At 51.0% G+C, this 25902-nt stretch overlaps 1 protein-coding gene across 1 annotated transcript in view; it reads left to right on the forward strand.

Moving 5' to 3' along the window:
* The window catches only part of VANGL1 (VANGL planar cell polarity protein 1), a 38648-nt gene extending 21625 nt beyond the window's left edge, over positions 1-17023 (forward strand). Inside the window, exons 5-8 of the mRNA XM_087828052.1 lie at positions 11823-11956; positions 13435-13567; positions 13693-13927; positions 16161-17023. Coding sequence (XP_087684178.1) covers positions 11823-11956; positions 13435-13567; positions 13693-13927; positions 16161-16421 — 763 coding nt within the window. The 3' untranslated portion in view covers positions 16422-17023. The remainder of the gene's footprint in view (positions 1-11822; positions 11957-13434; positions 13568-13692; positions 13928-16160) is intronic.
* Positions 17024-25902: the final 8879 nt, after the last annotated feature.

Here is a 25902-nt window from a genome sequence, read left to right on the forward strand (position 1 = left end):
AGGGCCCTCTGTTTTCCCCTCTCCCTGCCTTCAGTAAGCCCCGCTTTGTCCCTAAGGAGAGACCCTTTGTTCACAAATAGAGCCCTCAGGCAGTGCCTGCGGCCCTGTGACAGCCATTGTCAGAGCTGGAGCAGGCCTGGCATCTTCCTGCTGGCACTGTGTGGGCTCAGTCACCCGCAGACCCTTGGGCTAAATCTGATCCAACCCAGCGGTGGCTGGAAGTCACTGGGCCAGAAATAGAACTTTTAAGCGATTTTGTAAAGTGTAGAAAGAGAAGGGGGAAGGAGAATCAGAGTAGACAAAGAGCGAGCCTGGGGTGGGAATAGCGTCTTCTCGGCTCCGGCGGCGTCACAGGCCCGTCCTCCGCCCTTTATGCCAGGCCTTCCCGCAGCAGCGACCTGTGGGCCGAGGTGCAAGGGGACGGTTGGCTCTTTTTGTTTTGTTTCCAAAGATGATTTTATTGAATGGACTGAGCTATTTTTGAGAGTTGTGTAAAGAGCGCCTATTCTTTAGTTTCTTAGAGAGAATCTGCTGCTTGTCAGCTCTCATGGAAGGTCCTCGCAGGGGCCCTGCTTGTTGCAGGAATGGAGCCATGGCTTATTTGAAAATGTTCAGAAATGTAAAAGGTTGTTGTACAAAGAGACTTCCCGACTTTTGCCCAGTGCCCGAGGGGTGACAAAGGGCTTTTCGTATGTGCGATCTCATTTATTCCTCCTGCCCATCGGGGTGGGGCAGGTGGTGTGGTGGTGTCACCCTTTACAGTGGAGGGACCCTAAGCTGGAGGTTAAGGGACCTGTGCATGGTTGCAAGGACCAGCCACCTTCCTGTGGGTCACACCCTTCCCCGCACCCCCATGCTCTCCGCAGCACCCTGGGGTCTCAGCGTATTTGATTTGTAATTCTGCACACACATGTCACTTGTCACTCTTGGTCCCATTCTCACAATGAGTTGCTAACTTTTCTAGGATTTCCCCAAAGACTAGTGAGTTTTGATCTGAAGCAGCTGGAACCCTCCTTCTGGCCCCCTGGGAACTGTCTGCCCACAGGGACCCACTCTGTCGGATGTTCGTGTTGCTGAAGCTCATGGTATTGAATTCCTGCCAGCGGGTTTTCACTGGGTTTCTAAGCTTGCTTTACTCATTGAGACGAAGAGCATCTTATAAATTGGTGTTGACCGTGGACCTTTTTATCCAGGGTCTGGTTACTGATCACAGAACCACCTCTGCTTTAGAAGTGATTCTTGGCTTGCTTTGCAGACAGTGGGAGTTTATGGTTGTGCATGATTGTAGCGTGGTTCTGTTGAAGAGAAACTGTTATGGACTGAATGTGTTCCCCCACCTCCCAGAGTTCACGGGTGGAAATCCGTAGGAGGAACCCGTTAGTGGATCATGGAAGACAGACTGTCCTTGGTATAAAGTGGCAGAGCACTTGGCTGAACTGTGTTCCTGTCCTGGTGTTTTGTGGCAGGTAGAGCTTCTGAGCAATGAAATTGGATACTTAGCTGAGGAGATTCCCAAGCAAAATATTGAGGATGCTGCTTGGGTTCTTATTGCTTCTAGTAAAATGCAAAAGGAGAGAGATGAATTGAAGAAGGAAGTGCTGAGCAAAAAGGAATCCAGGCTCGAAGATTTGGAAGATTCTCAGCTTCTCCAGATTTTTAAAAAATCTATTTTTAATTAAAAACATTTTAATTACAGTTTACACTCATTGTTATTTTGTATTAGTTTCAGGTGTAGAGTGTAGTGGTTACATAATCACATAATACTTTACAAAGTGGTCCCGCGTATTTCCAGTACCCTCCTGGCACCCTGCAGAGTTATCACAATATTATTGCCTATACTCTCTGTGACTTGTAACCACCGAGCTGTGCTTCTCAATCTCTTTACCTTTTTCACCCAGTCCCCCAACCCTCCTCCCCTCTGGCAGTGGTCAGTCTGTTCTCTGTATCTGTGACTGTGTTTCTGTTTTGTTTGCTCATTTATATATTATTCTTTAGATTCCACATATAAGTGAAATCATATGGTAAGTGTCTCAGCCTATCCAGATTGAAAAAAAAAAAAGATGACTGTGACCTGAAGGGAGCACCAGGGGTGTGGCTGACCACCCATTTGATAAAGAGATTGGGAGATTGGTGTGCGTGTGAACCAGGGATTGAATCAGCCGTTTCAGCAGAAGCCAGGAATAAAGATGAGATTGTCCCAGGAAAAGCATGGTCAGCTAGAATTGAAGGAAACAGAAAGTGGGGTGGGATGAAGGAAGCCTGCTAACGTGCATTATCCTCCAAGAAAAGGAACATGAAACTTGCATCCTTGTGGGCCCCGAGGGCAGAGCATGGAACCAGAGGATTATTCTCAAGAGAGTTGATACCTTATAATATCTATATAAGAGTTAATAACTAATAGCTGCTAGGTTTTGAGCTTGCTTGGGACCCATCCCCCCTTCTCCTTCCCACTTTCTCCCTCTTTTTATTTATTTATTTAGTTATCTTCACCCGAGGATATTTTTTCCATTGCTTTTCAGAGAGAGTGGAAGGGAAAGAGAGAGAGAGGAGAGAAACATCGATGTAAGAGACACACATCGATTGGCTGCCTCCTGCACACTCCCAACCAGGGAAGGGACGGAGCCTGTTACTGAGGTACATGCCCTTGGCCAGAATTGAACCCGGGACCCTTCAGTCCACAGGCAGACGCTCTAACCACTGAGAAAATCCAGCCAGGGCCACTTTCTCCATCTTGAAATGGGAATGTCCGTCCTGTGCCAGATCCACCTTGGTATTTTGGAAGCGCTTAACTCGCCTGGTTTCCCACGTTCGCAGTTGGAGAGGGATTTCACCTCGTACGAATTGTGCTCGAGTCTCACCCACACGTGATTTAGATATTTAGATGAGCCTGGACTTCAGACTCAGAGTTGATGCTGGAATGAGTTAAGACCGTTGGGGCTGTTGGGGTGTAATCAGTATATTTTGCATGTGAGAAGGACATGGATTTTGGGGGGGCCAGGGCTGGAATGTTATGGACTGAACTGTGTCACCCAAAATTCACAGGTTGAAGCTCTAAGCCCCAGTGTGGCTGTATTTGAAGATGGGCCTCTAAGGAAGTAATTAAGGTTAAATGAAGTCGTAGGTCTGATAAAATTAGCATCCTTATGAGAAGAGACCGGAGAGCTGGCACACTCATTGTCTTTGGCCCGAGGAAAGGCCACGAGTGAATGTAGTGAGAGGGCAGAAACTGGATTGGCCAGACCTTGATCTTGGGCTTCTAGGCTCCAGAACTGTAAGAAAATAAGTTTGTTGTTTAAGCTCCTTGATCTGTGGTATTTTGCTATGGCAGCCCCAGCTGAGACAGGAGCGTCCTATGTGCACTGATGACCTTTGCCCCTGAAGTCCCAGGAAACCATGAAATCAGTGAGCGCAGCTCCACCCCGATGACGCAGAGCTCGTGCTCTCCCCTCTCCGGCTCACGCAGCATCCTCCCAACTTGAGTGGGCGCCGCACTTCTCTCGGCTGCACGTTGGTTTTCCAGTTAGAAGTGAGAAAGGAAGGGTTATCCCAGCAATTCCAGGACATATCCAGCTCCCCCTGAAACCTCGTGTCTGTGGTTCTGGGTCAGATGACATCCAGGACAGGGACCGCTGGGCTCTGGGGACCCCCTCCCTTTTCAAAACCAGCGTCCATGGTCTCGAGGACCCAGCTCCATTGGCGGCAAAGTTGGGGAGTGTTTTTTAAAAGGCCATGCTATTTACAATCATGGATTCATAGACAGTTTCATTTTTACAAATGTGCACTTTGTTTTCATTGCTTCTTAGTGAAGATTGTCGCCAGTCTTCACCCCCAGTCCCTGAAAAAGCGACAGGTAAAAATGAGTACAGACAGAGTCGAGCCGAGGCCTTTGCTCAGGCTGCTCTGCTGTGGGAGGGTTTCGGGCGGGCACGGAGCTGCGGCTTGTGCGTTGCCCTGTGGTGCCTGTTCACAGTGGTTTAATGAAAGGTGCTGGGCACTGCAGCCCTGTGTTTGTACAGCTGCCTGCTGGCAGCGGCCACAGCTGGGACGGCCTCCCTCGCATGGCGTCTGCCCCCGAGCCTCCCCCTGCGGCCAAGAGGAGTCACCCCGCAGAGCGTGGCCTGGGGGGGGGGGGAGCCCATGGATGTACAGCTGGTGTGGGTGGCCATCCTGCAGGGCCACAGGGGGGGCTGGGCCGTCAGTCCTGCACCCCGAGTGGTGCTGCTCGCTTTCCTGAAGGCCTCACGCTGCGGGCAGGCCTGGCCTTCTGTACCCTTGCTCATGGGTTGATGGGTGTGATGTGACATCATGCGTGTGAGATGCTGACGCTCGAGAGGGCACAGGGGCAGGGTCCTGCCCTCCCTGCCCAGCCAAGCTGCTGCCTGGCTCTGCTCAGCGTCTGCAAGCAGAGGTCTACTTGGCCCAACTGATCACCCTCGGCCTCCAGACCGCTCACTGTGCACTCCTGGAGTTCTTCCCAGGCCCAGAGGCACCGGTGCTGGTGTGGAGGGACAGAGGCCGGATAAGAGAAGGCCCCTCGAGCGTCCTGGCGGGGTCTGGAGGTGCATAGTCCCCATCTGAGTCTCCTCCTTAGAGAACCCTAAGCAGGTGGTTGTCTTTGATGTTTATCTGATGTGATTCAGCACAGTAATGTAAAGGGTTGAGAAAGCTGAATTTCCATCCCAGGGGCATTTGCAGCCCAGGTCAGGCTTTGCAGGGAGGCGACAGTGTGGTGCGGTCTGTGCCCTGGCCTGGAAGTGAGGCTGCGGTCGCCAGACCTGTAGCGCGAGGGGAAGCTTGTCTTGTAGGTCCCCCCAATTTCTAGAGGTCTGCCAACATTGCTCTGCTGTGGGAGAAGCAGCCTGATGGCCGGCCAGCCATGACTGGATCGTCTCAGGAGGAAGCTGTCTCATTGGTGGTGTCACCACTCAGAACAGCCCACGGCCAAGAATGACGTGGGTGACAGCTCCGTGATGTTCAGTTCCTGAGACCAGCACAACCAGGTCGTTGATGTGGCTGGTCCTCACTGACCCCTCCCAGTGCTGACAGAGAGGTGTCCTGTCATGCCCTGGTGTGGGCTTACTTGTATTATTAGGGAGGGCATTTTCCAGGGTTGTACTTTATTATCAGAAACTTAGGGGCCATACTGGGCACAGAGAAGTGCCCTGGGTGCTTCCCCGGACTGCACTGTGGGGGCCGTTCTGCGATGACCAGACCGTGTCGATTCTGCCGCCTTCGCGATGTCACTATGGATGTTCCTGATTTCTGGTCTTGGTTGGCTGTCTTTCAGTGGGGACACCCTGCAGGGTCTGTCTGCAGAACCAACATTCAAAGCCTAGGCCGGGGACACTTCCCAGCTTGTGAATGTTGATGCGAAGAACTTGGTCCCTGAAGTTTCCACAGAACTGAGAGGCCAGCAGGCTGGGGTCACCCAGGGATCCTTGCAGCCAGCTGGAGAGGCACCATGGGCCCAAACAGCAGGGCCACCAATCTGGGGCCCCTCTCACGATATGGTCTGTCTCGCGTCTCAAGATCCCAAGCAGATACGTGTGTCCCACCTGCTCTATCGAGACAAAGTCCCAGAAAAATCCAGCCTTTCTTCCAGATCGTTCTGCAGTCTAACCCAGATCGGTCGATAAACACAAGTAGATTCCAGCTTTTTCTCCTCCCTGTTCTCAAGTTCCAGGGTGGTCATTACGTGTTATCTGTGTGGGATTTGTGTTCGCCACCTCCCCACACGCAGCTGTAGGCAAACATTTTAATTAAAAGGCAGGAGGGCCAGGAGATACCGGCGCTCATGTGCCCGGTTCTCAGCGGAGGTGGCGGCGGCATTCAGGGGCTAATTATGACCGCGTCTCCGGGGCTCGGTGAGCATTGCTGCAAATCGTCCTGGCGCTTTGGCAGACGGGTCGGCTTATCTGCAAGCCCAGGGAGCGGTGGGGCCCTCACACCCGGCTGAGAGTCCTGTTGACTCTTCTGGCGAGAAGTCAGTCAGATAAAGGCCGAGGGCATCGTCCAGCTCCCTGGGGTTGGGAGTTTGCACAGTAAGCTGAGTCAGCTTGTTTTGGGTCCTGCAGTTTAGAGTTTTCTCAGAGACCCTGGGTTCAGGCCTAAAATGCAGCCACGGAGCAGAAGGGGCGATGGCGGCCTGGGGACCTGAGCGACCTTGCTGTTGGTGACCTTCGGGTCTTCAGGGCAGGCTCACCTGTCCCCTACTCACCCCCCCACCTCGTCCCACCCCTCCCACCTCACCCCATTCGTCTTAGCCTCCCTTGCTCTTTACCTGCCTCCATCGCCTTGCCCTAAATACAAATGTTCGTTTTCTAACGCTGCTGTGGCCAAGGACCACAAACAGGTGGCTTAAATTCTCAGTTTTGGAGGCTAGGAGTGTGAAACCGAGGTGTTGACGGGGCCGCGCTCCCTCTGAGTTTCCTTCCTTCCCTCCCCAGCCTCTGGCCAGTCCTGGGCTCGTAGCGGCATCACTTCCATCTCCATTGTCTCGTGGCCTTCTCCATGTGCCCTTCTTACAGGACAACAGTGTGACCTTATCTTACGGTTGTTACTTCTGCAAAGACCCCCAGGGCCACATCCTGAGGTGCTGCGTGGACCTGGATTTGGGGAGACAGTACTCAGCCCGCCCCGACCGATTTCTCAGGGCTGTTCTGTGAGTCAGCACTGAGACCCTCGTCCCCTCCCTGTCCCGTGTGGGAGGACTGTTTCACGCCCTGTGTCTGCCACACCGCTTCCCCCGCCTGGAGTGAGCTTTCCAGCCGCTGTCCACGTGGTGTGACCGTCATTCATCTTTTAAGAAACTAAGCTTTGCCGCCTCTGTGGGTTTTCACCTGCGGCCCCACATCCAGCCCAGTCGCACATCCCATCACAGCCCCTGAGCCACCTGATTGTGGTCACCGCGGACGGGAGCGGAAGCCCCTGAGGTCTTGTTCACACCCGTATCCCAGTGTTTGGCACTCGGCGGGTGCTCATAATTCATACTTGCCTGTGAATGGAGTTGGGGAGGCTGGTTATTAGGGTTTTTGTGAATGTCAGCAACCTTAGTTGGCTTGTGGGATGGTGAGTATTTAACCTGCAGGGAGGCCTTCGCAGAGTTGGCTCTGTGACCAGAGCCCTTTCTTTAGTGCTTTCCTGTCAGCCCACACCTCGGGGACCAGAACAGTGGTGGCTGGTGCTTGCGTGGGGCATTTGTATGGAAGAAGCAAACTAATATTTGCGAAGATGTGGCTAAAATCTAAACGAGCTCCCCATCCCAGCTAGGGACGGCCTTTCCCCCTGTTCTAGAGGAAGTTAAATACTATAAAGTTTAAGGGTCTTGGACTGGATGAGCTCTGAAGCCTTAATATTTCTGGCTTTGATAGCATGTATTTGTTTAATAGCAGAAGCCATGATCAAATCCAGGGGGAAGTGAATGAGTAGGAAATGGACAGCTGTGTGTGTGTGCACATGCACGTGTGTGTGCACATGCATATGTGTGTATATGCATGTGCACACATGCTTTTCCAGGCCTCAGTCCCCTTATCTGCAAAATAAGAGTTAAAAGGGGGGGGGGGCGATACAAATTCTTGTTTCCCTCAAGGATTTAATAAGCTGTCACCAGAAAGAGGGGCTTGGGCCAGAAGGAAGCAGTGGGTGGAACTTGAAGGCATTTCAGTACCACACAAGAGTAAATTTTCTTTTCAGGCAGAGAGAAGCTGGATGCTACCGGGGGTGTTGTAAAAAGAATTGGTGCATGAATTGGGCATTTGAACTAGATGGGCTGTGATTTCTTCGATTCTGTGTCTCTGCTTGGGTGAACATGAAGATTCTCTTCATTTTGTGTAGAGTACAATTTTGTGATTCAGAGTAAGTGGAGATTGGGTCATGCTTTTATGCCCAGAGGCTGTGTGAATATTCTAGCCACCTGCTGCAAAGCGCTCATACTGAGTAATGTGATATTTTAGATTTGTATGTAATTCTTCCTAGTTTACAAATGCTTTCACTGGCCCCGTTCCACTTGCTCTTCTCCACAGCCACATGGAATAGTTGGTGTTTGCATCACAGGCCAAAAGAGGGGAGATGACTTATGCAGGGTCACAGAGCTGCAGGATCAGCCCTGGAATCTGGGCCTGAATGCCTTTTCTACTTTGTACCATGGATGCTTCCCTTTAGCTGGGCTTGGTTTGCAGGGGGCTGAGTGATAGCAGGAAATACTGCCTAGAAAAACAGAGTAGCATAACTTTATGGTCTAAGTTCCTAAGGGAAACTATGCAGAGGGCCCATCCTGGCTCATGTCCTGTGATGGTTCCCTCGTGGCGGGTCCTTGATGGGGAGAGCGGGACAACCACACACAAGGGACGAATTGGCCTCCCCAACATACTTGGACATGGAAGCTCTCGGTGCTACCATTTATGAGCCGTTTGCTTTGGGTCAGGCACTTTAAAATATATTATCTCATTTAATTTTTAAAGCAGACCTACTCCAGGCAGGCAACTCCTCCTTGGGAGGCAGGAAATTGGAGAGTGAGTTTCTAGTATTTTTTCTGGCCTAAATGCCCACCACCTTTGAAGTCTGGGAAAGTCATCCAATTTGGAATTGTCTCCATTAATATATTGATATATGTTTTTATTTTTTTAAATCCTCACCCAAAGACATGCTTTTTTAAAAGATTTTTAATTGACTTTTAGAGAGAGCAGAAGGGAGAGGGAGAGAGAGAGAAACATTGATGTGAGAGCACAGCATCAATTGGCTGCCTCTTGCGTGCCCCCTGCTGGGCATCGAGCCTGTAACCCGGGCACGTGCTCTGACCTGGAATTGAACCGGAGACCTCTCACTGCACTAGACGACACCCAACCAACTGAGCCACCCCAGCCAGGCGTCTCATTGATATTTAAGCTCAGGAGATAAGCACCACAGGTGACACCAGGCCTCGGCCAGAAGCTGGTATATTTGCATCTTGCATTTTGTTACTAGACTCTCTGACTAGACTGCTGCAGTCATTGCAGTGACCTTGCAGCGATGGTTTTTATACAGTCGAGTAGCAAGGAGCCCACTTATGTTATAGCAGCATTTTCTATAATGTGTTAACTAGCCTGCGGATGAAGAACCTGAGGTTTGGAAAATGAGTTAATTTGTTCAAGGTCAAAGAATAACTGAAAGAGCCAAGTGTGACGTTGTCTAGGGCCAAAGCCAGAGCCGTTGGCATGGTGCAAACCTCCCCCAGCAGATATGCAGAGCATGGGGAAGGCATTCATTTGCTTTTGTTTTTATTTTTCAGGTTTTTATCTTTCAAAAACATGCCTTTGAGATTTTTATGAACTAAAACGTGAACTGTCTTGAGAGGTGCTTCTGTCCAAGCCTATTGAAGAAATGCAGCACACGGGCGAGCCCCTCGTCCCCGTTGCCATGGCAATTGTATAACAGTTGCCAATGACACTGGACGTGTTTTTGTGGTTGATTAGACACAAAAGGCCTCAGCATTTCACAGGCCACCCTCTTTGTCCTGAAGAGAAAATAGGCCAGTAAGGCAGCATGGGCCACAGGGAGCTTCAGATTTGGAAGCGGCTGTTAAATTCCCCGAGCCCTGGTGCCGGTCCGTTCCTGCCCTGTGTTTCTCATGAGTTCAAGTTTGGCCCGGCCTGGACCAAGCAGAATTGAGGGGGTTACTTTTCCATTGGCAACAACAGGAGCTTCTTTTGATCCTGAATATTTTCTTGTCCATGTTGTCTTTTCATAGGCGTACCCGAGATCCCATTACTGGTGTTTTTATGTATTTTCCACAAATATCTGTGGTCTGTGAATGGCCAGTTCCCTGGTGACGTAGGAGAGTGTATGGAACGTGGTATTAATTGAGCTCAGAGGCCTCTCCCTTGGGAGGGTGCTCCTTGCTATGAGGTTAGGTGGGGCCATATCCCCAATGTGTTCACCAGCCCAGGGGCCCCAGCAAATCAGTGCAGGGGGCCCGGAGGCAACACTGGTTCAGGAAAGGGAGTGTTTGCGTGTGGACCATGACAAGGAGAGGTTGCTCAACCTCTGGATGGAGTGGGAGGTGACAGACCAGAGACAGACAGGCAAGGAGGAGACTGCCCTGCTGAGCCGGAGACTCACCGGGCAAGGCTCCGGCACCAGAGGACTTCTGCACAAAATGTGTGACACCCAAACCTCAACTCAAGGGCCACTCACCTCCTAGGGGAGCTGCCCTTGTACCACCCAGTCCCGCGGTCAGCGTTCCTCTGGGCTCATCTGTGTCCCCAAGTATTGCTCTTGTCACAACTTCTGCTCCCTGAACGCTGGGTTAAGGAGAGGCTCCTTCTGTCTTATCTTTGCATTCCCAGGGCTCGGCCGATGTAGGTGCTTAAATATGGCAGTGATGAGTGAGCAGCTAAGGAGCTGCATCACTAGGGCTTTCAAAATGTGGATTTGCTCTTAGCAGCCCAAACTGCCATTATACAAGGTTGGTCTCACCAGAGTGTGTATGTCGAGGTGGATACTAAATACTAGCGAAATGCACATCATGGATCGAGGCACTGGTGGGGTGTAAGTAAGAAAGCTTTGCCAAGACTCTGCTCTCAGGGAGGTTAGCCGACTGACTTCTAGATCATTTCTAGGTTCTGTCTTAAACTCTGAGGCAGAGTCCCAAGAGGAGCTGAAGGGCAGGTTGGCAGAGTATCCAGCTGACTGTGTCCCAGGGTAGGGACAGCCCTGTCTTGGTATCAAGTGAAGATCCCTGAGCCACTCGGAGAGCCGTGGAGCACAGCGTGGCACCCAGCGTCAAAGGCAGCCCGTCCTGGCACCCCGGCTAATTCTAGATAATCCTTCTGAGCTCGTCTACTTCGAAGGGACCCAGGAAGGAAAATATAAAGGGCGAGATACAAATAACTGGAGTTTAAGACGGTGGTTGGTGCCAGTGCATACACTGTCCCACAGAGGCCACATGTACAGAGGAGCAAAGCTGGAGGTTGGTAAATGCAGATTGTAGTCCCAGCCCTTCTGCTTGGGAAATGCATGCTGTGAGCAGGTCATAGATTTTTGAACTTCAATTTTCTTTCCTTGAGTGATTGTAGGGGTCAAAGGATGTGAGGTATGTAAAACCCGCCCTGCATCTGAGACCAAGAGCGTGTTCTTTCATTGCCAGTACTGAGTATGGGCGCCTCCCTCACCACCCTCGTAATTACCTGTGGGCATTACCTCTGCTCTGCTCCTGCCCTGTTCTCCCAGGGGCAGGCAGGTGATCAGTTACAGACCGAGGGACATTGGAGCGATCTCGCTGGCCAGGGGTAGATGGGATGGGTGGGAGGAAGGGGGGGAATCAGGGTTAACTCACATCTGCAGCAGCTCTCAAGTGCGCTCTGCCCTGTGTGGGTGTTGCTCTGATCTATGGAGTACAAAACCCAGCGTTCCTTACACCAGGGCCATGAGGCATGGGGGGGACACTGCACAAGGACCTGGGAAACCTGGAGCCATGCTGTGCTCTTCCACTCGCTAGCTCTGCAGCCATCTGTAAGTGTCCTGACTATTTTGGGGTCCTCAGTTTTGTCTTTTGTGAACTGGGTAAAATAGGGCAGTTCTGTGTGGCCTAAACAAATCTTAAGTTATAACTCATTCCTTTCTCAGCTCTTGGCTAGATGGGATATGACATAGCCTGGAGGGGGTACAGACGCCACTTGATGATAGGACTTAGTTTCCTCTTTAACTAAGAAGAAGGTGGTGAAACCCAGGAGCCTTCTGTGTGCGGTTTTCCTTGGCACCCTGGTATTTCACCCGCCTTCAAAGAGGCCGTGCTCATTTGGTGAAGAAGCTTTGCATTAATCTTGCCCCCTCCCCTTTATTTTCAGTATCCAGCAAGCAGCATTGGTGGTTCTGGAAAATTACTATAAAGATTTCACCATCTATAACCCCAACCTCCTGACAGCCTCCAAATTCCGAGCAGCCAAGCACATGGCGGGGCTGAAAGTCTACAACGTAGATGGTATGTGCCTTGAAACGGTGTCTGTGGTGGGTGCAGGGGGCAGTCGGGGCAACTATTTAGCTTCAACTTCATGGCCCATCTGGTTCTCCCTCTTCTTTGTGTTTGTCTTTATGGTTCATTCTTATTTCAGAACAATTTCTGTCTCTCTCTCTCTCTCTCTTTCTCTCTGTCTCTCTCTCAAACATATTTCCAGAGGAATGTTGATTTATGGTCTACATCTGTGGGAGGTTTGTTCATTTTGGGATTTTATGATTGAAAACAATAGTGATGTGTGTGTGTGTTTCCTGCCTCCTGCTGGGAACATCTTATATTAAAAGCTATTAGGAAACAGTTGCTTTTCAGAATGTAGATGAAGTACCCAAAGCAAGGACTCAGCCACCCAGACCCGTTAGGACTGTATAACTGTCAGTATTCAGGCATCTGGTGAGATACTTACGAGCATTTCTCAATCCTGGCTCGAAGCTGGAGTCGAGTGGGTGGCGAAGAGCCAGAGGCCAGGCCGGGGACATCAGAGCTCTTTCAGGCTATCAGATGGTCAAGTGCGAGAAACAGGACACGGCGGCATTTCTTGCTGGGCCACATGGGTCAGGGCAAGAGCTTTGCAAACCCTACAAGAGGATCATGTTGTTAGCAAGTCAAGTGATTTATAGACGGTGTCAGTTTGGGTGGTGACGTAATATCTTCCGCATTCTAATTTTTATTTTATTATTATTTTTGGCTAATGAGATGTGCACTCTCTCATAAATCCTAAAGGACTGGTGAATTTCTCCCATGACCTGAAAACAGCAAAAATTCCCACTAGGAAAACCAGGTCATTAACCGAGTAGGTGAAACATGAGAGAGCATGAGATCCGCCTCGTCTTCCTGAAAAGTCAGGGTGGTCAGTGGTCAGAGGAACGAGACTGGGACCTCTAAGTCCTTATGAGCAAACAGGCCATTTTGCAGGTCCTCGAACATTGCGGTGTTTTCTGTAAAAGTCGAGGCTGCCGTGACGTTCCAGCAGGGCTGTGTTCCTGTGTGGTCAGTGTCCCTGTGTCCCTGGACTTTGCTTTCCCCTGCCCCTGTTCTCCCGTCCGTCTCTGGCTGTCTCGCTGCTGGACTGTTACCCCGCCCTCTGTAACCGCTGCAGTGTGACGAGTGGTAGGTAGGTAACATCTTCGCACCGTGTTCCTTTCAGCCATCGTTTGAATTGTCGCACATTCTTCATCTCCTCCTGAGTTCTCTCACTATTTGCACTGGTCACACTGGGCTTCAGGGAGGTTTCCTTCCTCTCGTGAGCATATTGAATGAGAAACAGGGGTGCCGTTCACCCTCGTGGGAAGTCACTTTGGGGCTTTGTGTCTGCACTTACCAGGGAGTGGGTGGACCGTCCTCACGGACCGTGGCACTGGTCTTCTGCTCCATTTCACAGCCCCGTGGGGTTAAAACTTTAGCAAATGACCTCTCTTCATTTTTCCTCCGCCGTCCTTTCCCCAAAGGTCCCAGTAACAATGCCACTGGCCAGTCCCGGGCCATGATTGCTGCGGCCGCCCGGCGCAGGGACTCGAGCCATAACGAGCTGTATTATGAGGAGGCCGAACACGAGCGGCGGGTGAAGAAGCGGAGGGCAAGGTACACGGACAGCGAAGGATGCGGGCCTCAGGGGAGCTGGTGGCAGCCGGGACGCGGCAGGTGTGCGGGTCCCGGTGACTCTGTCCTCAGAGCCCGTCCTGAGGTCTCGCTTCCGTTGTCCCCAGGCTGGTGGTCGCGGTGGAGGAGGCCTTCATTCACATCCAGCGCCTCCAGGCCGAGGAGCAGCAGAAGGCCCCGGGGGAGGTGATGGACCCCCGGGAGGCCGCCCAGGCCATCTTCCCGTCCATGGCCCGGGCCCTGCAGAGGTACCTGCGCACCACGCGGCAGCAGCACTACCACAGCATGGAGAGCATCCTGCAGCACCTGGCCTTCTGCATCACCAACAGCATGACCCCGAAGGTGCGCCGTCCCCGGCCTCCAGGTCCCACTGCGGGGCGGCACCGGGAGGGACCGAAGCAGAGGCTCCTTTGAAGCACCAGCTGATAAGAATGGGTTATGCTCCCTTACTTTCTAGTATTTGGGCGCAGTTGGTTTTCCGATGTGCCTTGGAAGGCCCCCAGATTCAAGCCGAGGAAAGACCTGCAGGTAGAGACAGTGGGGGTGGTGCTGAGGGGTCCTCGGTGGGTTCTGGAGCCACATTGACTCCTTCCGACCTGGCTCCCCCACCAACCAGCTGCGACACTTTGGGCCAACAGCTTAATGGCGCTGTGCCTCAGTTTCCTAATCTGTCAATGGGGGATAATACTGATATTCACTTCACTGGGTTGTGGTGAGAAGTAAAGGAGTTCATTCATGTGACAAGCTTAGACCAGTGCCTGTTATATGGTAAGGACTCAATAAGTGGTTATTATGATTAGAGGTAGAACTAATGCAACGTTTTGGATGTTGTGGAATTGGTGTTACTGAATGGTCTTTTAGATGATGACCTGAGCACACTTTTAGGGCTATTACTAGAAACAGCTAATAGAGGGAGGTTCCCAGGGAGACAAAATAGAGTCAGGCTTTAGCAAATGACCTCTCTTCAGACAGAAGTGGGTTCAGATCCTGGCTCCAGCGCTTTGTTGGTTTGTGACTTCGCATAAGTTACTCTACCCTGGTTTCCTCTTTTATGAAACGGGAATGTATGGGATCTGCCCGATGGGGTGGTTGTGTGAGAATTGATCTTGGCATAGAGCACACATGGAACGCTTGGGAGCTGTTGTTTTTAGTGTGAGGGCCTGTGTTCCCACATTGTCCTGTACATACATGTACTACTGCTGGTTACATTGTCACTAACCAGTAATGGCCCCCAGGAAAGCAATCCAGAAATATTCAGTAAAAAAAAACACCCATAAGGCTTCCGTATTCTTTGACTCGCCTGGAAAAAGCACTCGGCACAATTACGTTTCATTCTGCCTTTTGCAGAGTGAGAAAAGGTATGAACACCGTGGCTGTGAATGATCACAGTGTGTCTGCATGTGCGGAGCGAGAGCCTGTGCCACCAGCAGAAGCTGTTCTTTCCCTTTTCTCAGGATGTGGTAGTTTCCCAGCTACTTTCTTTTTCATTTAAAAAATCAATTAAAAATCATAGTCTTCGTATAAAAGTCCAGACATTAAAGAATAGTATAAAGTACAAAGCAAAGTTTCATTTCCCTACCCCAGCAGTTCTTCCTGATAAGAAACGGGGGGGGGGGGGGGGCTGTGTATGTGTGTGTGTGTGTGTGTGTAAACAGAAATGGGGGGCAAGTGGTTTGGGATATATATATATGGTTTGGAAACCTGCTTCCTTCACTTAAAGCTCTCTGGGCCATCTTCCCACATCAGGACTTTAGATCTCCGTCACATACATTGAACTCACTCTCTTTAATAGCTGTGCCTCCTTCCACTGAACCCTGGGATTTGTTAACTGGTTACCTATTGCTACACTTTTGGATGAAGCTCTTTTGTGAGTCTAAACCCGGGTTGGCCGTCTCTGAATCAGTATGATTGGAACGCAGCCACGCCCTTCTATTTACACGCCTTCCACATGGCTGGGCCGAGTCGCTGTGACAGAATGTGGCCTGCGAAGCTGAGAATATTTACATTCAGAGGAAAGTTTGCCAACCCCTGGTCTGAACAGTGCTGGCTCGACTCCCTCTTTGACGTACGTTTTTGTGCATTTGCGCTGGTGTTTCTGAGGGATGCATTTCTGGCGGAGGAACAGCTGGATGCCAGGCGTGGACCTGCCAGGTTGTCCTTGCAAGGGGCGTGGCAGCTTTAGACTTCGCCTCCGGGATGCGAAGCGTCTGTTTATTTCCCTCGCACGCTCGACAGCCTTGGGTGTTACCATTCTTTTCAATCACCGCCCATCTAAGGGAAGGAAAAAGTAATTTTTACTCTTTGAATTTGTATTGCTTTCACTATTAATGTGATGGAATGCCTTTCCCAGCTTAATGCTCCATTTATTACTCTATAAATTATCTTGTTAACTTTCTTTCTCTGCTTGTAGAGTCGTTTCCTTTTCTCGTGACTCACGGAGCTGTTTTGACGTTAGAAGCGTGTTTTGTACCAGACAGGTGCAGGCAGGGGCCTGTGCAGTGGGCTGTACCCCCAGACGGGCTGGTGCCCCCCCGTGCTGTGTCCCTCCGCTGACAGCCTTTCTCCTCTGTTCCAGGCTTTTCTAGAGCGTTACCTCAGCGCGGGCCCCACGCTGCAATATGACAGGGAGCGCTGGCTGTCCACGCAGTGGAGGCTCGTGAGCGACGAGGCCGTGACGAGTGGGCTGCGGGACGGACTCGTGTTCGTGCTGAGATGTTTGGACTTCAGCCTGGTCGTCAGTGTGAAGAAAATTCCCTTCATCGTGCTCTCGGAGGAGTTCGTAGACCCCAAGTCTCACAAGTTTGCCCTCCGCTTACAGTCCGAGACGTCGGTTTAAGTGTCCCACGTTTATGGCTTCATTCAAAGAGAGACGATAGATCTGTGTGCACCCGAGGGCCACCCCGTTCGCGTTGGTTTTTGTGGCTGAGACTGGCAGGCGACCGGCCAGCGGCCTCTTACCGTCTGCACTTTATTTGGAAGGAAGCAGGGATGTCCGCCTTGGGAAACGGTGACTGGGGACCCCTGACTCTTGTGGATGGGACGTCTCAGGAAGCCGTTCCTGGCGCAGCTGTAACCAAAGCGGAGCTGGCGGTTCGGGGAAACCTCGCCTTACAACTCAGTCCCTGCCTCTCGCCCAGCGCCATACCCTCCCTCGGCTTCCAGGGGACGCATCGTAATTCTGGTTCTGGAAGCCAGACACATGGCCACAGATGTGTGTGTATGTAAATGTCCAGTTCCATGCCACCCACGGGAGCCAGGGGCTGGTCTTTGTTGCCTTAGGTTCTGGAGAGAAAGTTCACAGCAAAAGATGTGCACTAATGATTTGATGTGATGATTTTTTTCCCAAAGAGAAAACCTGCCTGCTTTCCTGACCCCGCTTCCCTACTGACCAGAGCAGGTAGCCTTTGCTCACTCTGTGATCGGCACTGTCTTCACCCATCCACCCTCCGCACGACACACACACACACACACACACACACACACAGCCCCCGCCTGGCTGGCAGGCCTGGCCAGGGAAGCACAGCCTTCAGAGCTGCCTGGGACCGGGACCTGACCCTGCCCGTGTGCCTCATTAGTCCCACGGGCTGTCTGCCTAGGGAAGCGTGGATCGCCCACCAGGTAGATCCCAGCGAGGGCAAGCCAGCTAGAATGTCCCCTTGGGGCTGCAGCAGGAGCCTGTCCCCTCCTGCCACTCCTCCGCCCTGCTCCCCGCTGACCAGAGAGGACTGACACTGTAACCGGGACTGGCAGCTTCAGTGTGGAGCTTCTAACGTCCCCGGGGAGACAAGTTCCCCCAAAGCTTCATAGCAGGCTGCCTGCCAGGGGAGACCAGACAGTGCCCCTGCCGTGACAGCTGCTGCTGTCCAGCCCCCGATTTCTGACCACCGTCACTGTGTAACGAGCTCAAGCCCTCTGCCTCCTACTCCCCAGAAGGGCTGTCGGCCCCTGGTGTGGACATGGCTTGTAGAGTTTGGTCAAGGGAGAGGGAGTGAAATGGCCACAGAGTGTAGGGAGAGGAGAGCGGGGAGCCCGTCGGGGGTCCAGAATGATTTATCCGTGATCTGCTTCTTAAATGCAGCTGGGTCCAGTGGGCTGTCCCATGGCCTGGGTTGGGGGTGGGGAGCCTTCCCGGCAGAGCCCTGAGCAGGGGACTTCTGGGAGGGGCCACACCCAGGTCCTCCGAGCCTCCCTCTACCTTCCCGCATCCACAACAAACCTTTCCAAAGCGTCCACTCTTGCTTTTCCTAGGTGCTTAGGGTACCATCCCCTCGCTTTGTCAAGGGCGACACTGTCAGGGTGTTCCGTGTGTGTGTCTCCCCATGCACCTCGCCGGTTCATGCATTCCACCGGTGGGGCGGGATTTGTGTATCTTTCTTGAAATCAGAACCGGCTTTGGATATTTGTAATACATCTGTACCTGAAAAAGTAAACAGTGTTCTTGAATCAACAGCCTTCAGGTCAAAGAGAAGACGTGTTGGGAAGGAAGGAAGGCGAGCCGGCCGGTGTGGCGTGGAGCCAAGGCGCGCCGTTGAACTGCCTGGTTCCGTTGCCGAGACACACACGCCTGTAACCATGGTGCTTCTGTTCCTCATAGTGTTTGCCTGTGGGCCCTCCAAGCTGGACGTTCCTTAGGATGGTGTCTTTCTCAGGAATATATTGTGGGAGATGGTGAATGTCTGTGACTTTGGCTGCCGGAGGTCCCTGCATAGAGTTCGTAATGACACTACTCGCCAGCATCCTAAAGTCCTGGGCTGCCGACCCTGCCTTCAGTTACCAGCCCAGAAGGGGTCCAGTTGGATTGGCTGCTTTGGTGCCTGCATCCCCAGCAGGGCGAAGAACGGTTTAAATTAAGGAGCATATTTTCTCTCTACCCGTTTCTCTCTCTCTCCCTTTCTCAGCCTTGCCATAGGACGATGTCAGACCTTCTGAAGTTACAGTTTCTGTTTTAAATTGAATATCGATTTTTTTTTTTTACACTGACTGGCGTCCTCTTTGAAAGAATACCTAAATAAAATGCAGAATCTTTGGGCACAGACGTTGCACATTCAAACTCTTACCAGCTTGAGTTACTGGTGCAGTGGAAACAGTGCCCGTGATCAGTTAGGGTTTCAGATAGCTGTGTCCCACCGGCTGACACAATGCGTTTTTATTTCAGTTCTTGGAACCAAACAGGCTATTCTTTTCAAAGGGGGTGCCCTGTGCCCTGGGGCTAGTTTAATAAAGATACATCCACATTGGAGGAGACAGGAGTTCATTTGCCTTAAATGTTTGTAGATTTTTCTATAACCTTCAACCAAAGTTACTAAAATGTGGACGTTAAATGCTAAAGAGCAGGAGAAGATGTGAGGAGCGCGTGTCTGAGATCGCTCTCGCCCCGGCGATGTTTCGGCCAGTAGGTAACTTTTGGCCTTAAGTGTGTCCTTCTGACGCTAATGACCATTTTTAACCCGCCGTGACCTGAATGTTAAAGTCTGCGTTCTCGGGGGTGGGCGGGATTTTAAGGTTTTGTCATCCACCCATCCTTCGCATTATCGGTTAAGTCGAAACACGTCCGTAATGCTTTCGCTCACGTTCATAAAGTAAGCCCCAGAGAAAATGCTTGACCAGCTTTTGGCCCAGCTATTGTCATCTCCCGTTCTCCCTCTTGTTTTCAAATCTACAGGACGAATTCTGTACAGCAGGTGGTAAGGGGCAGATGGCCCCTGGGTGCATGTGTACTTGTGTGCGCGTGTATGTGTTGGGTGTGGTGTTGCAGCTCGTTGCCCCAGCGTGGACCTCGTTTCCCATGGGGCGGGCGTGGCTGTGCCGCTGTGTGGGGGAGCCGAGGTGCCCCCTTCTCCTCCGTAGTCCGTGAGAGTCTAGCACCCAGTCTTGCGTCTCATCTTGACCTTTGAGTGCGTGTTCAGATGTGGTTAGAGCTCTGCGGGAGCCATGCCTGCCCCGGGACAGCGAGCGTGCCAGCCACTCGGCGAGACAAACAAGAGCGGGCCTTGGGTTTACTCTCTTCTATCCAGGCCCCGCTGCGTGAGGCTCAGCCCCCTGAACAGCAACGCCTGTCGTGGATGGTTTTGTGTTTCCATGCACATGAGCGTTTCTCAGGGTGTCTGCTACCCGATGGACGACATGCTTGTATGTTAGGCACCTGCACATCTGTGTCACCTGTGGCGGGTGGGCGGGCGGGCATCTTCGTAGGTAACTTGTTTGGTGTTCACGTGGATGAGTGTGAGGGTGCCTGTGTTCCTACCCAGGCTGTATGGTTGAGAGATTTCCTAACTGCACCCATCGTTGGGGAGGTTGCTCTAAAGCTGGGACTTTTCCCTTCCCTCCTTTACTCCTTTCCTTCCGTTACACTGGCTTCTCCCAGGAGTAAACGGCTTTGGCACACACCTGTCCTATGGACTCTTGTTCAGGCCCCTCTGACCTGAGAGCGGAGAGAAAGGTTGAGTTCTACGATAATTACTGCTCCAGCTTCACTACCCTGGAAGCCTTAATATATGCTTCTCAGTATGACTTCAAAACAGCATCATCAAAAAATAAGATTGACCACTGAAGGCAGCACAGAAACATTGACACAATATTTAAAGAGCCCTGCCGCAGAGACCCTGCGATTGTAACACGATGTATTTCTGGGTAGCGTGTTTTATGGATCCTTTTACAAAAAATAAATCACTACTGTGAATTCACTGCCCTGCAACCTTGTGGTCATATTGCATTAAAGTGCGAGCTGTTCTTAAGCCCACAGCACAGTCCCCGAGTGGTACGCAGTGGCTGGCGGATGGAGCTGGTTAGACCCCCAGGGAAGGCACTGTATTGAGCTTTAGCCAAGTGGATGCTCAAAAGACTTAGACTTCAGATCACGTTTTTGATGAGACATTATGGTCAAAGAAGGAAGAGAAGCCTGGCCGGCGTGGCTCAGCAGTTGAGCATCGACCTAGGATCCAGGAGATCGCGGTTCGATTCCCAGTCAGGGCACAGGCCCGGGTTGCGGGCTTGATCCCCAGCGGGGGGGGGGGGGGGGGGGGGGGGGGGTGCAGGAGGCAGCTGATGGAGGAATCTCATTATTGATATTTCTCTCTCTCCCTCTCCCCCTCCCTCTGTCCCTGAAATCAATAAAAAAATATTTTTAAAAATTGTTTAAAGAAGGGTCCTAGCGTATTTATCAGGCACTGCGTGTTGGGGACTGTTCCTGGCAGCCACACTATCCTCACATTCTTTTAGGTAGGGGTTGTCTCAGTGTACAGGTGAGAAAAAGGGTGTCAGAGGGGGAGAGACCTGCCCAAGGTCTCATGGGCAGTAAGTGGAAGTTTGCGTCCAGTGTTTGGTTCCAATCCCTCGGTCACTGTACCTCGAGGTGATCTAAATGATTTTGACATTTTGGTTGCAGAGGAGGGACCTGGGGACACTTAACCTTGAACCAGAACCTGGGGTGGGAGCTTTGTCGGAGGTAGAATTGCTTTTGCTCCTTCACTTTGGGTTTGCCCGGAGGTGTGGCCCCACCGGGGGCTTCTCCTCCGGGAGGGCAGATTTCTTGGGGTTTTCAATGAAAAGAACTGGAGAATCCTCCTGCCCCCAGAAAAACCAGCCCTGCCAGTGCCGCACCTGATATAAGACCCAAGTGCTGTTCCCTGCAGCCACTCTTTGCTTTTGCCCCTCCCCCTCCCTCACCTGCTGGCTTGGGCAGGTGTGCGCCCTGGGCTTTGGTCTTGGGCCGTGTGCCCTGAGGTGTGCCCCGAGGTGTGCCCCGAGGTGTGCCCCGAGGTGTGCAGGGGCTGGCCTGGCCTCCTGAGCTGAGAAGCCTCTTCCTGGTGCTGTGTCGGCACCGTGTCCCTGGTTGGGGTGGAGAAGCGCTGCCCACAGGCCTGGCCTGGGAGGTTTGCAGCTGGAGTCTGGCCTCCCTCCCTGACATCATGTCCTCAGCAAGCTCTTTGCATCCACTGGTTTCTCTCGCAATTTCCCTCAGGAGCTTTAAAGAACAGACATAAAACAGGACTCTGAAAACACTGTTTCCCTCTATTCCAGTGTCTTTGAGTTTTTGGCTCGGTTGGGCCTAAACTACCCTTTTCTCGCCTGCTGTTTGCTTTCAGTAAAGGACAGGGAAGGGGAGATCGTGCTAACTCGTCGGGAGCTGGGACAAGTTTCAAAGGGTAGATAAGAAATCTAAAACTACTGAATAAAATTAGATTTCAGGACTGTGAGTCCCTTTACCGGGCCTTGTCCCATTTCTCCTTAGCTAACCCCACTTGTTTTGTTTCACTTGTAAAATAAATCTCCATCGTGAGTGTCCCCAACACAACAACAGATTCCTGACACATGGAACGTCACTTCCCATACTGCGCTAAGAGTCTACAATGTATATGTCTCAGCTAGAAAACATCAGTGTTTTGACCTTTTCTTGGTGGAATAAAAACACGCTGATCTTAAGCCTTGGGACAAATGTGACAACCCCTGGGCTTCTATCTTGAATGTCTTTGGTATTTCTTTTGGCACTGAAGTAATGTTTGGATAAAAATATTTGAATGTACAGTGGTCTGGTTTCATGTGTGCTTATGTTTATCTGAACTTTCCAGTGGGGACATGAGCTTGCATCCTGAAGGGGCCCATCAGATGGGAGTTTTTAAACCCCATGAGGCTCCAAGCCCTGGGAGGACCAGAGACTTGCTCAGGGAGTCAATCAGGGAGGGGACCCAGGCATCTGGCCTGCAGGACACAGTCTGGTTCAACTCCTGTTGTGGGGAATTTAGACAGTGACGCGTCATCACCATTCCAGGCGCCAGGTGGGAAGAGGTAACATTTGCTTTTCATTTGCTGGCCTTCCTGACTTATAGACATAATGAAATATTCACTTCAAGTTGATCATCTGATTTTTTTTTTTTAAAAAGAAAAAAATCCAAACTTTGGCGATAATTCCTTATCTTTCTCATGGATTCACTGTAGGCTTTAATTAAATAGAAAACTCCTCTGGACCCCTAAATTATGACATGATTGACCAAATTTGATTTCCAAGCCGCCGTCTATGAGTACAAATGCGTGTGGAGTGTCCGGCCGGTGGGTGCTGGCTCAGTGCTGGGGGGACATGGCCGGCCTTGTGGATGGCCGCTTCCTCAGCACGGACGCTAGGGAGAGGGCCAGACAGGTCTGGGCCATGCACGTCTTAGAGAAGTTTATTTGACAGTCACTTTTGCGTTGAAAGAACTGTACATTTCCAGGTGTAGAATCCAGCATCAACCCAAGATGTCCAGTGACCGAACTGTCTGTCTCTATCTCACGGAGCCTTAACCACTCTTGCAAAGATGTGGCCGGGGGTCTTTCGTGTTCTTACTTATAGTTGACACTCACTTTGTAACCAGGAGGCCAGTTTTGCCGATCAGCCCGAACTCCTGATTGCCATTTGCGTGTGACAAGGCCTGGGTGTGGTTTCCTGCACACACTGTGGGGTGGGCTCTCCGGAGACCGTTCCGACCTCAGAGATGAATGAGTGAACTACCAGCAGCCACCTGCGGGGGGCGCTTACCTGCATTCACAGGCTGTGCTGTGAGACCCCCCCCCATTGTAGCATCAGTAAAATGCAGCGTTTTTGAGGGACAGAGTGTACCTGACATCCAAGGCATTTTGTTTCCTTTTGAGTCCCCCTGTCAAACATTTTACATGTTACATTTTTTTTATACTGTCACACTTGGAAAATAAACAGAAATCCCAAGTTGTATTTTGTTTCTTTTTTCATCTAGAGTTTTACGTTTTAGGGAACCTTCAACCTGCATGATTTTGGTAGCATCTTAAAGATAACCAGTCAAGCTTCTGTGAAAATGAGACAATTAGGGTGCATCGAATGGGAAAGTAGGATCGCCATTGTAACAAGAACTACTGGTTGCAATCTTTTTATGGTCAAGAGCATATTCTAAATGAATAGACGATTGGAAATTAAAGCCTTAGGCTCTAAAACCTGGAGATGAAACAGCCTTTTTGAATAAATCAGCAAGTGAGAAAGGATCTTTGCGTCAAGAGTGAGAAGAGTGTCAGACCCTGGATTTGGTGGAGAGGGGCCTGGGGGCTGAATACTGGATTGTTTCTGTGAGTAGCTTGGTCATTTAAATTAATGCCTTATTTGACATAGGTCTGTTTAAAGGGAACTTGATTACTTGACAAAGAAATGTGAGAGGTGCCTCCTGCGACACTCAGTTAGCTTTTTACCTGTGCAGAGAGGTGCCAACAGCGCACGCATTCTCATCTGTTGCATGGACAGGAGCTCAAGAAAGGAACTGATGTGAAGATATTCCGTGTATAGATTATTGATAAGCTATCTCTCTGGGCCATCAGCCAAGATGTGCACAGTACATCCGCACGAGCAAGTGCTACTAGAGAAAAGACGCAAGCTGTGTGCAGACATAAACCAAAGGCGTTTGTGTGACCTCAGGAAAATGCCACCAGCCCTCAGTTTTCTCATCTGTAAAACTGGGAGACTAACCAGACCCATCTCCTAAGAACTTTGCAAAGATTAAATGAGATAATTCCCATAACGCAATAGCATAGTGCTCCAGGCCAAACCTTCCATATCAGTTTTGAAAGTTTTAGACCAATAACTAAGCAGCTACTTACAGACAGTACCCGGGTGGCCCTCGGGGCTAACACAGGAGCCCACAACGGGATTTAATCTCCTTGCTCATGACTCACGTCCTCCCTGTGAGAACAAGGAGATTTCCCTGGGCTGGGCACAGGCCACTTTTATGACAGACAACATTCCTTGGCTGTTTGAAAGATTAGCTTCAAAGATGGCTTTGAAAACTTACCTCCCCAAGAGGTCACCGGAGGTAAGCTTGGGCCTGGCTGGATGGCAGCGTGGCCCAGCTTGGGACACGCCTGCCTTGATTCACGGTGAGGGGCAGAAAGAAAAGTGAGGAGGCCCCGCTGCACTGTCACCCAGCAGTACCAGGGAACTGCAGCGATTCTGGTTAATCAGTTGTTCCCACATCATTCAGTAAAGGACTGCCTACTTGGCGCTGGAGATACAAAGATAAATCCCTTGCCCGTGATTTAGTGAAAGGGCAGATATGGAAATACGTGTTGCAATTTAAATAAGTGCCACGAGCCCCAGCCGGTTTGGCTCAGTGGGTAGAGCGTCAGCCCGGCGACTGAAGGGTCTCGGGTTTGATTCTGGTCAAGGCCACGTACCTCGGTTGCAGGCTTGATCCCCGGCACCAGTCTGGGGCTTGTGTGGGAGGCAACCAATCGATGTTCCTCTCTCTCTGTCTCTCTGCCTCTCTGTCTGTCTCTGTCTCTCTGTCTCTCTCTCTCCATTCCACTCCCTCTGAAAAGCAATGGAAAAAATATCCTTGGCTGAGGATAAGCGAGTGCTGTGAATTGGGGTGTGCACAGAATACCGCAGGAACAGAAGGGAAGGGGGTCCCTTCCGGTCACCTAGGCAACTGGATAGATGGTGAGATCACTCATCCAAACTGGGGCTCCACCTAGAGGAGGAGGGGAAGCCTAGGAGAGAAGGTAGTGGGTTCGGGGTTTGTTCCACTGTTTGAAGTGCTTATGCAGCGTCCTAACCAAGATGTCCAGAGCGGCTGAATGAATGGGTCTCCGTCAAGGTTAGACCCCGACGTGGAGGTCATCACATACAGGCAGCGGCTGAAGGGCATGGAAGATGCTACCCAGGAAAAATGTTAGAGTTGAGAGATACTGTGAAGCCCTCGCAAAAAAAGGGTGGGCAGAGGATGGGAGGCCACAAAGGAAATCAGGAGAAACCCACAGAGAGAGGACAGGGGCAGGATCAGAAGATCAAGAGAGGATTTTCAAATAGTCTTAATATTTTCAAAATATGACTTTAATGACAGCTAGTATTCCATGAGAGGATTTGCCCTATTTTTGAAGAATTTGCCGTGTCTTACACATGTTAAGAGGTTGAGAAAATAAATTAGAACATAATAATTCACGCTTAACGCTAAAACTACCGAGCACAATGTAATTTTTAGAGAGTTCGGAAGGCACTTTGGGGCGTGGGGGGGTGCTTATTTTAGTGCCTCAGGGCATCGCTATGAACTCTTTATTGTTGTCCTGGTCAACTGTGGGAGTGTTGATCAATGGAGAGTTAACTGACCTCTGGATAAGCCAACCTTTACTCCACACGGGAAGGCTCACTGGACAGAGAAGGGGTGACCAGATCCGAGCTCAGGCTAGGGAGCCAGCTGATGGGATCAGGGTCGTGAACCCATCAGAAAAAATGAAAACCTTTCATTCTTTCAGTTCTCCCCACTCCCTTGCGTTTGTGCGAGACTTGTCACCGCAAGGGAAGCTCGGAGTGCAAGTTAACCTTCCGT

This window comes from Miniopterus natalensis, chromosome 19 (genome assembly GCF_054644295.1).
Source record: "Miniopterus natalensis isolate mMinNat1 chromosome 19, mMinNat1.hap1, whole genome shotgun sequence".
NCBI classification, from domain to species: domain Eukaryota; kingdom Metazoa; phylum Chordata; class Mammalia; order Chiroptera; family Miniopteridae; genus Miniopterus; species Miniopterus natalensis.